Here is an 11,580-nt window from a genome sequence, read left to right on the forward strand (position 1 = left end):
ATGGAGCTGGTGGGGGATCGGTACCTGGGGGGAGTGATGCGCGGCAGGTGCGGCCGGGCACAACGGGGTGCCGGGGGCACCGGGAAGGGGCACGGGGGGTGCCGGGGGCGGGTGGAAGCGGCGGGTGCGGGAAAGGGCGGGGGGGAGCGCGGGAGACGGAGGGCACAGAGGGGTTCGCAGGGGACGAGGAGGGCAAGGGGGCACCGGGAGGGCGGGGGAGTCGCGGGCACTGCAGATGGGCTGGTGGGACCCGGGGGCGCGGGGTTGCCACCGTCCACCCTCGCCATCTCTTCCAGGATGGAAGGATTCGGCTACTACACGCTGCCGATGGGCACCGAGTACCGGGGCTCTCTGTGGGACGGGATGTTCCACGGGCAGGGCGAGCTGCGGCGCCACACGGGCGGCGCGTACCGGGCGCTCTGGGACCGCGGGCGGCCCACGCAGGTACGGCCGGGGGCTGCACCCCGAGGGGGCTCCGCTGGCAGAGCCTGGGGTGAAACGCGCGGATTGCCGAGCCAGGGCGGTGTTTGACCCCTCGGGGGGGTCGGGGGAGGCTGCTGGCACCGCAGACGGGATTCCCGACAAAAGGCGAGCGGAGCCGCGCTGGCCCTGCTGCGGCTCTGCCGGTGCGACCTGGCCTCGGTTCCGTCCATCCATCATGTTTATTAACTCTGCGCTCAAACGTGTTTTGCAGGGGAAATACACTTTTACAGATGGTCTCGAATACGAGGAGGAAAAATGGCTTTACTGCGACGGCTACGACAGAAGATTCTATACAGAAATCTGCTCTGGTTTTAAACCACCAGGTACTAAATTGCATTTGCGATCCTGAGAGTCTGGAAGGAATTAAACTAACAACTTTGCTTAAGAAAGATTAATTCAGCTACATGAGTAACGTGGAGCAGAAATGCTCTGGCTAATTTCATACGAGCCTGAGATGCTGCCAGGAGAATGTGGACAGCACCTTCCACAGCACAGCCTGGGGTGCAGCTCTGCACCCACAGCTGTCTCCTGGGGCAGGACAGGCCTTTATCATCTGCAGCTTTTGACATCCTGATTAACCCTTTCATACCACTCACCCTCACTGCCTCAGCAGGGTGCTTTTGATACAGAGAAGTCGAGCCAAAGCAATTAGTCTGCATCCAGGACACCAAATGAAGCTTCAAGCATCTGCCCCACGTAGCTTTTTAGAAGATAGCAAAAGAGATGTTAGTGTTCAGTCAATGTTTTTGCTGAAGACTTTTATAATGTTCTTTATTTTAGTCAAAAGGTGGGTTTATAAAGGAAAAAATTGAGTGAAATCTGTAATTTAATACACACAATACATAGAATATTTTAGTGATGACATGGAGTTCTGTGAAGCCAGCGATTCTCTCCTGGCCCCTTTTTGGATTTTAGAGTTGGACTTGTAATGTTAACTTGGTGGGCTGAATCACAGGGCTGTGAATGAGGAAATCAAAGTGATTGTTTTTTATCACACAATCTTTGTGTGTGCATTTTTCCATTTTCATTTTCCCCATCTGCAAAACTGATTAAATGTTTTACAAAATTTATTGTGAGGTAACTGTGTTATTTTTATAGCAAATACCATGGAGATGTTTGTTAGCTATCTTGATCAAAGGCATAAATTAAAAAAAAAATCAAACCTTGTTTTTCCCCTTCAGGCATTGCTCAGCTTACAAATCTGGATCCTCCCAAAATAATCCCAAAAGGTTGTTATGACTGTGGTGATGGATTCTATAACCCTAAAACCAGAATAGTTGTTGACTACAAACGCAAGTTTCTGAGAAATGCAGGTATGATTTAACTTCTTCTGCAAGGTAAGCTAATAAGGGTTTATTATATCTTGTAGGCTGCCTGATTAAAGCCAAAATATAAACAACTCCATGACTTGCTTCTATTATCACTGAGCTGAAATATCTTCAACTTATTTATTTTATCAGTGATTTATGTATCCCCAGAGCTGTACAAATCATATTTTGCAAAATTACAATGAAGTATTCCCAAGCATATATGAATAAATATGTTCTATTACCATTTGGTATGTTAATCTCAGAAGAATCTTCAGTCTCTCCTGTTATGATCTCAAGCAAGGGAGTGGTTGTGAGGGGCACATCACTGATCCTCAAAGCTGAACAGCTCCATGTTGTCAAGCAGCAAAGTGCCTGAGCATGTGCTTATCTCTACATGCTGGAATAGTCCAGTTTATTAAAATGAGTCTGGGTCTTACCTTCCTGAAAGGAAACCTTCACCTTGGAGAGCTGTGTTGGAGTAGAGTCTGGCAAATACATGGATAAGTCCTCAAATTAATAAACTTTGGGGAAAATTAGTTCTTACCAAGTCAAAAGAGAAACTTTTCAAATTAAAAGCCACAGAAGATCCCCAAACAGTTGACACTGGGATAAGTAGAAGAATATAATCTGACCTGAAAAAAATCCTACTTTGTGTTCTGGCTATTTAATCTTTGTGTTTATCACCTTTTCAGTGCAGAGGGTTTTAAAATGAAACTGATTTCTGAAAACAGCCAGCCACCCTGCTTTTCCCTTTTTTTTTTTTCTTCAAATGTCCAAATTGCAAAACCTCTTTTTCTTTTTTCCTAGAAAACAGAGCATTTCATTTTCAGTGTGCTACAGTTTAACAGTTTTGTTGCTTGGAAACTCCATTTTTCAGCAAATTTACTATTTGTTGTAAAAAAATTCTGCTCCGCTCTACTTTCAAGAGCTTTTGTGAGTGTGCACTGTGATACTGGAGGAGGGAAGTGGGGAGGGGTAAAATGAATTGGAGATACCATCTGCTATAAAATATACCCTGTGATACATGGCCTGTTTTATAAACGTTGAATAAAAACTGATCTAGATTATTACAAATGGCATTGATCCAAAATGCTGGAATGCAGTGGGCCTACTGATGAGGAAGATAAGCAACATGCTTTCCAAAAACACAGGAACCTACACAGATTAGTACAGGAGGGAACGCCTTGGAATTCAATTTATTGTTTTTTAATCCGTTCTTTGAACTCATTGTCCTTTATGACATTTATCTCAAATTATACCAATCAATACCGGCCCGGCGGCGGCGCAGCGTGCGGCCTGCCAGGGCGCTGGAGATGGGCCTGGTGCGGCCGGGCCTGGACACAAAGTCCGGGTTGTTGATGTGAGGGTGAAGAAGGAATGTGTCATGTAGGCCAGACCCTTCCTCTCAAGAACATGAACACAATTGAAAAGCCCGGCACTTGTTCAACATCAGAGGAACTCCGGCCGCCCCAGGAGAGATGATTCAGGGCACAAGGCCACCGAAGCAAAGAGAAGAAAAAAATTTCAAAAAACACCCCAGCTGTAAGCAGAAGAAACTGAGGAAGAAGCTGAGATGACAGGGAACAGATCCAGAATTACTCCATTATAGGTTGGGCAGGAAAGAGCAGGAAAACCTCCAGGCTTCCAGCCAAGTCTTGAAAGCATCAAAAGCAGATGGTAGGAAGCATTCAGGAAGTTCTTACAACAGCTTGACAGGTTTACCAAAATGACACTATCTTCCTCAGCCCTGGCAGCAGGCTCCAGAACCCTCCGGCGCTCACCTTTCACCCCGGCCCTATTCCAAAGCCGTTGCCGATCCTTTCTGGGCTGTTTGCGGGATCCCTGAGCCCGGCACGGCCCGGCACAGCTCCAGACAGGGCAGAGCAGCCCCCTGGGAGCTCCTGGGCTGGCTGGCAGCACGGCCCCGGGGAGAGCAGGGGATGGGGAGCCCAGGGAGCCCCGGCCAGCCCCGCTCTCCTCGCTCCGAGCTCCGATCCCCGTTTGCTCGCAGAGCTCTCGCTGCCGGAGCAGCACAAAGGCCCCTGGAGAAAACATCGGCAGGCCCAGGGAATGAAATGACAGCAGCAGCTTTGTTAGAGTTTTTATCTAGCAAACTTTTCCAAATTCTCATCACGGCCTCGCAGTTATTACTCCGTCCCTAAACCTCTGTTTCCTTGGGGATGCTCAAATTTCTCCTGATTCTCCATGTGTTCTTCAGGCTTTTCTTTTTGCCAGTATTGCGAAGTACGCAAAATTGAGCACATAAATAAGAATGGGAAGGCTCATTTGTAAGAAGATACCTTGTTTATTTTTAATAGATATCAGGACCAGGCTCCTGTTTCACCAGGAGGATGCCTTTTTTCCCCCCCAGAAATAGGACTCCTGGCACCTTTGTAACAGAGTTCGGTCAATAGAAAGATCGGAAGATTTCCCAGGTTTTCAGTGAAAAGTAGAAACTACAAGACATTATTTTTAATGCAAAGCAGAGAGGTACAAGAAGAGCTGTGACAGTCAGATTTTAGGTCCACTGAATATCAGAAAAGCCTATAACTTTCAGAGAGAAAATACCATCAAAACCAGGGAATTTTTTATACTGAGATGGAAAAGATCTCAGCAGATTGCCTGGGTCACCTGTCTTGATGAAAAGCAAAGATATTTTTGATGAAAATTGCCTTGTTTTTCCTGTGGTTTTCACAGGGATGGGTTAAATAATATAAAACACGCTTTTCCTCATTCTAATATGAGAATATTTATTCTAGTATTTCCATATTTCTTCCTCAGGTTTAATTAGTATGGTGCATAGGGGAGCTTCCTGTAGTGCAGTCAGTATTACCTGAAATATATTTATACCTCTTCCTATAAATCAAGAGCAGAAAGACACAAAATCTGCCTTTTCACTCAGAGCTCAGGCAGGGAACTGAATTAAGAGCAGGATTAGGCCTGGAAGACCAGGACAAGTGTCTTATTAAGAGGGGGTTTGGTGGTGCTGCAGTCCCAAGCCAGCCAGCAATCAGTATTTCTACAAGGCTGAAAGTCTCGTGAAAAGCAGCAGGGAAAATCCTGCTGCTTCAGGAATCATTATGAGCTGAAAAGGTCAAGATTCAAGAACATTATTTTCGTGTAGTTTAGAGAAGTCTGGGGTTAGAACTCTGAGGTTGTGAGGCTGGCCCCACTCCCCAGGCAAGGGGGCAAAGCCATTTTAATTCTAAGCCTTATTAATCACAGACTTAGGGTTTGCTCATACCTTGGGATGGGGATCTCATGCTTGGTCTGAAAGAACTGAGAAGCACAAATATTTTGGACAGTCAGCAATGGTGTGTTCAACCATTTCAGGTTTATCCAAGTACACAAATCCATGAGAGAAATCTCTACATTCGGACTTTTTTTTTCCCCTCACAACTCAGATCTGACTTGCACCAAGTGCTTTTTGGGAAATGTAGACTTTGACTTGTCTGAAAAATGCAGTTGAGAAACAGCCATAACCACTCAATAATCGCTCAGGGTAATATTTCTATACCTACCCTCATGTACCCCAAATACATGCAGATGTTTGCGTGCTCTTTCTCAGAAACTACTGGAGAATTGGGTGTGGGATGAGGACCTGGCAATTTTTCAGGCCTGGAGTATTTCTGGAAAAAAGACAGCAAATTTAACTTCGAGTCAACTGCAGTGCAGGAAAAAAGATTGACTGCACTGAGGGATCATGCACAGAGCTTTATTCCCTGTTCTTCTTTGAAATTGCCCGTTCTGATGATGGAGGGAGGGGATGAACAGCCTGATTCCAGGCTAGTCCCCATGTCATTGCCTAAGAATGCACGAGTTGTTTTGGCAGATGCCCTGAGCAAGGAGAGGAAAGCCCCAGCAATACACATACACAGGGAATATAGTATTTTTGTTCGAATGAATTTAGCTTCCCATAGATTTAAATGTCTACTTATAAGGCAGGACCATTTAATCTTTTGTACATTTGTTTCTTTTTTATTTGACTTAAGATACTGAATTTAGATGAGGTTTAGTTCCTACATATTGAAACTCTTAAAAGCTCTTCAAATAATTGTTCTTTGGATACTTGTTAGGCTAAAGAAATCAGTTTTGATCGGCAGTAAAAGTTCATGCTATTTTAAGTGCAATGCTATAGCTATTTTCTGTTGTATATTTAATCATTTTGAATTATATGTCATGTAAAAGATTTTAGCTCTGGGGCATTTGCCAGATGGCTGATTCTGCATTTCACACAACAAAAGAAATAATGTTTGTGTAAAGCTCTTAAAAATAGTTGGTAATCAGTATATTCTACAACGAATAGGATCCAGACCTGTTTGGAAAAAAACCCCAGCTTTTGCAGAAATTAATTTAGAGGATTTGGTCTCTACCTCTGGGCTCTGAACAAAACAAATTGTGTCTATTGTTTGCTGATTTTGTAACATTTAACAAGTTAACTGGATTGTAAATTTTACTCATTTTTATGTTAAATGCCGTTTATTGCAATCCATTGATCTTTTTCTCTTTACTTTGGCTGACAAACTTATTTCTGAAAGCAGGGTTGTAAAGCAGAGAGCCAATGCTGCTCTCCATTTACACAAGCAGAGCATATGAATGTGAGTAGCCCTCTGCTTTTCTTGCAACAGCTGCAGTGCTTGTCCTTTTTACTGCTAGTTCCTCCTTCGGGCCTCTTTGATTCATATTCCTCCAAAATACCACTGCAAAAAAATATTTTCTCTTTCTGCCATGGCATTCAGCTTCTTCTCTTTGCCCACAAGGCTTTACAGAGCTACCTACAAATTCACCCTCAAATTCACCTTCTGGTCTTGTCTCCTCCATCTCCCACATACCTTTTTCCTTTGGATCTAGTTCCAGGACATAGGTTTTTAGCCACATTCATACAATTCCAGTTTTCTGGTACTTGCTTCCCAGACTCTGTGGTAGCCAAAAGCTTTGAAAAATATTACATCCAGAAGCAGGTCAGAAATTGTATTATAACTCTTTGATCTGGATCTTCAAAGTGTCACTTATCTACCTCTTATTATTTTTTTAGTTAGATGGATTTTGTTCCAGTGTCAGAGCTCTGGATCTAAATAGTCCTCAATGCTTAACAAATAAATTAATTGAGGAGCCAGATCTCAGCAGGAGGAGAGGCAGAACCCTGGCAGGTATCACAGTGGGACTGCTGAGTGGGCAAGGCCAAGGGCTGAGCAGTGAAGATGGCAGAGAGAAATTGAGTCCACTTCATTTCAAATGACACTCCCAGACTCCTATGAGAAGTTCAGGGGGTTTTCTTACCCCCTTTTTTTTTTTTCCTTACTCTACCCTAAACACTTTAAAAAATGTTAGGCTAATTTTCCTACTCATCATATGCTCTTTTTGTACCTTTTTAAATAGAAATGTGTGAAGATCAAGCACATTTTGGATGCCATTGCAAAATCCATATATACGTCTTTCACAGTGTCAAAATCTGCTCAGGTGACAGACAGAGATACTTGGAGACTTCTCATCTGAGCAACCAAGCACATTTTTAGATTAAATTTGGCTTACATGTTTTAATCTGAAACATCCTTCATTCAGCAAAATAGATTATGAATAATTTACATTCCAGGCTATAGCCAGCAGTGATAATATTAACATTTGCATCATGATGGAAGTTACTACAGGAATTTCAGTAGCTTTAGCTTTTGCAGATATATTGTTCCTTCTGGTTTCCTGGCCTTATCTTTTTGAAAATTGTGGAAGTTTCAGTTCCAAAGAGTGGCATGCCAAGAATAACACCTTTGTTTGGGTGCTGACCATCCTATTGTGAATCCATTAAATAGGTTACACACACTCTTATAGGCACTTACATTCGATATACAGCTCGTGTGAAAACAACTTTTACAAGAGATGGAAAGTTCATTTGGGGGCCATTTTGGGATGACAGTAATTAAAAGAGAATGGAAGGGTGAGAATTTGTGGGTGGAAGCAAAGGTTAATTGAAAACGTATTTTCCATTTTCTTGCCAGCCTTGATGTTGGTGGGGTCAGGTGCAGTGAGGAAAGGGGTGCTAGGGACCCGGGGGGGGCAGTGGAAATGGAAGGGGTGTGCCAGGCAGAGCCCTTGGCTGAGATGCTATCACAGGGCATTGTGATTGTGCAGTGGAAGAACATGATGAACTGCTCTGCGGGTGCTGGGAGGAGTCAGGGATGTGAAAGAATTCGGTGATATTGTTGTTTACAATGGGCTGCGTGTGCTTGGCGCTCTGCAAACGGGGAGGAAGCTCAGCTGCTGCTGGAGGATGGTGTGTTGTAAACACAGACCATCCACACACATCCCTCAAACCGTGGGCAGCCCTGGGCAGGGCTGGGCCTGGGCTGTGCCAGGGCTCCCAGTGCTCCCTGTGCCAGTGGGGGCACATCCCAGGGACACCAGCTCCCCTCCTGGGCTCTAACAGGGCACACACAGGGCTGGCACCCACTCCCATCTCACTTTCTGCCTCCCCTCCTGGGCTCTAACAGGGCACACACAGGGCTGGCACCCACTCCCATCTCACTTTCTGCCTCCCCTCCTGGGCTCTAACAGGGCACACACAGGGCTGGCACCCACTCACATCTGGTCCCAGCTTGCCCTGGGCAGGGGAGGGAGCCTGGATCTGAATTTCAGAGTGCACAGCCTCTGAGACATCAGGAACACATACAGCTGCCAAGACCTAACACAGTCAGGCAAGGTTTTAAAGGTGAACAATGCCGTTTTTTCCCTGTTCAAACCACTGGGTATTCTAATTTTAGCAAACCTCTAGGTGTTTTCCTGGGAAAGCAATAGTTAAGAGAAGCCTCCATGACAATACTGCTGTCAGCCTCAGCTCTGTGCCATGGCAGGCACCTAAGCATGCAGAGTCCTCAGAAGCCTCTCACAGCTGAGGTTTCCATAAGCAACACAGAAACATGATAGTTAAAAGCAAATAATTCTAAACTTTGCAATATGCATTTAATATAGCAAGATTAAACGCACCTAAATTACAGTGTGTTCTCATGTCATCCCTTGGAAGCACCCTGAAGCAAGGCCACCCTGAATTTTCAGCTGTTTCTAATCCCAGCTGAGAGATAAATCTGGAGTGTGGTATTTGGGGAAATCTCTTCTGCCACTACTTTTAGCCTGCACATTGGAAAGGAGGCAAGTGGTTTCATTTTGCAGAGAGCAGAAATCCACTGATTTACGTGGGCTGCACTTTGAGCTCACTGTGGAATACACCTAACAGTGGTTGTGACACCTGTTTGGACTTTGCCAACATTTGGAGCTTCTCCTAAAGCCCCCCAAAACAAGGCAGAAAGTTACCAGGCAATATTTGATGAGAAGAACCAATTTTGAAATGGGCTACTTAGAGGAACACATTACAGCCTCATCTTTAGCTGGGTCTTGTTTACCTGAAGAGGCTCCCAGAGTGACCTGTTGGGTGACAGTGTCCAGCAGGAGCTCGGGACACTTCCACCCTGCTTCATCACCTTTTGTGGGCTGGTGCTGTTTCTGCCTGCTGCTGGGACCAGTCGTGCAGGTGGCTCCCTGTGCCTCTGCCTGCTCAATGGGAACAGCCTGAATTAATCACCAAAATGACAGAGAGCTGTCCCAGTGTGGGCTGGCTGAGGAGCTCACCCACAATATTCAAGATATATTTAGTGGGTGCTAGAAACTGATCTCATTTTTGATTGAGACACAAGGAAATAATTCAAGAGCCCATCCATTACGATTTTTGCTGTTTCAGTTTCAAGATTCCAATAATATGTCATTATAATAATGATAATATTCCACTGACTTTGGAAGAAATAAAATGGGTAACATTTACTAACTGCACAGGGATACACCAGATTGCAGTGAAATGCTCAGACAAAGCTTTTTCCCTTTACCTTCAAACACCAGCATGGTCAGTCCTCTTTCAGCAAAGTCTGTTCCATCACTGTTTATTCTACTGAGGAGAATCTAAAAAATTGGATAAACTTCTAAAGATAAATATGCTGACACAAAATTCAGCACACCACACGAAGAACCCCATTCTACCTAATTGTGCACAGGGTGATAATTTAGCACTGATTAAAGAGTTTGTATTTTTTTCAAATCTTTTTTAAAAGGAAAATTACTTCTGAAGGTGAAGATGTGCTTAGACAATCATATTAACATATTCAAACAATTGTAATTTGCAAAATAGTAATTACAACTCACTATCTGGTAGCATTAATCAAACTTCAAGGTTTAATTCCATTTTAAATATTGATGAAATGTGATTCTCCAATCTAACCCTGGTGTTGCAGGGTTATGGAAGCAGCCAGTGGCAGAAAAAGAGGAACGTGTAGTTAACAAGCAGCTGCCACAAAGAAGGATCGGCATCTGTGATTTAAATTGTTAGCTGCACAGTCAGGTAGAGTGTAAAAAGGGTAGTCAAGAGGCTGTTAAGTCCATTGCTGCCAATTACTAACAATCAGGGAGGAGCTTTAAGACTTGTTCAGTACAATAAACCCAGTTTGTCTTGTTTCAGGGGTTACTACTGAAGAGGTTGCAGCTGCACTGATTCAAATAGCCCTAAAACTACAGTAATTATCAACCAGTCTTCTTTAGTGTAGCAAAAGTATGTTTTACCATAGCTTAACTCTTTACATTCTAATATTTCCCTGCCTCCTCTCCCATAGCCAGCCCTGGAGCCATTCTCATCCCTGGGCTGTGGTTCTTCTTCCTAGCCTGGCCCAATTCTTTCCTTTCCCCTTACCTAGAGCGAGGAGCAGCTGTACATCACACCGGGCTGGATGGCAGTTCTGGGGATTTACTTCGTGTTGAGTCATCCCATCTATATTTCCTTTTCAGGCTCAAAGTTGAAATTCCCATCTCTCGTTCAGTTTTTCCATCTGGTTAAACTCCACGCAGGTTAAGCAGGGCTCATGAACGTGTATTTCATTTGCACAGGCTCAGATCACTGCACAAACCAAGAGATTTTGGAGTCAGTCTGGCAGGGCCAAGGTCCTTGGAGTGACTTGTCCCGGGTGCTTTCCTAGGAGCCCAGGAAATCCCAGAGTGCAGTCTGGGCAAACCGAGGGTGTGCTGGAAACCTGTGAAGCCAAGTTAGCATCTGCCCTTCTTTGTGCTTAAGCCCTTGATGCTCAGCTGAGTGAGAGCTGCCAAGGGCTCAGTCAGACTGAGGCTGGTTATTTAGCACTCAGGTGAGCCAGGTGTGCCCAGCTGCCAGCCAGACATGGTGATGCACAGCATCTCTAAGTTTTCTTATTCCTTCACCATGACAGAAACAGACAAAAGTTTCCTTTATATGCAATTATTACAAGCTCAGTTCAACTATCGTTTTTTTTTTAGTTAAGGCAATTCCAGCTAAAACCACAGAGGCACACAGAGTGGACAATATCTGTCACAGGCTCACGTGGTCCCATCTCCAACACCTAGTGCATAGAACAAAAGCCAGCACATTGATTATGGCTTGGATGTTGTTTTTAAGAAAGCTTAAGGACCACATTTGCATTCCTGCTGCAGCCCTCCGTGGAATCTGCCTGTGAGAATTGCATGGTCTTTAAGCAAGATTCTGTGCTCATGTTTTTAATTTCCCTTTTAGCATATTTTTTTCAGCATCTATTTTCACCTACTTTACACCCAAATTAGAAATGTGCCATTAACAGGATATTTTGTTATGGATCTGTGGATCTCTGAGGAATAAAAAAAATCAGTGAAACACAGAAAGAGCTGAACTTAGCTATTTCATCCAAATGATGACTATTTTGCAGTCATTAAAGCAAGCACCTTGCCACCATTCCTGCCTGCACCAGGGTGC

The 11,580-nt window shown here is 44.3% G+C and overlaps 1 protein-coding gene across 1 annotated transcript in view; it reads left to right on the forward strand.

The window, feature by feature from the left end:
• Nucleotides 1-11,580, forward strand: part of MORN5 (MORN repeat containing 5) — a gene marked incomplete at its 5' end in the record, with an annotated part of 13,155 nt that continues 1,575 nt past the window's right edge. Inside the window, 4 exons of the mRNA XM_084219895.1 lie at nt 1-47; nt 297-444; nt 695-806; nt 1,665-1,796. Coding sequence (XP_084076021.1) covers nt 1-47; nt 297-444; nt 695-806; nt 1,665-1,796 — 439 coding nt within the window. The remainder of the gene's footprint in view (nt 48-296; nt 445-694; nt 807-1,664; nt 1,797-11,580) is intronic.

Source organism: Fringilla coelebs, assembly GCF_963513975.1.
Source record: "Fringilla coelebs genome assembly, chromosome: 21".
NCBI classification, from domain to species: domain Eukaryota; kingdom Metazoa; phylum Chordata; class Aves; order Passeriformes; family Fringillidae; genus Fringilla; species Fringilla coelebs.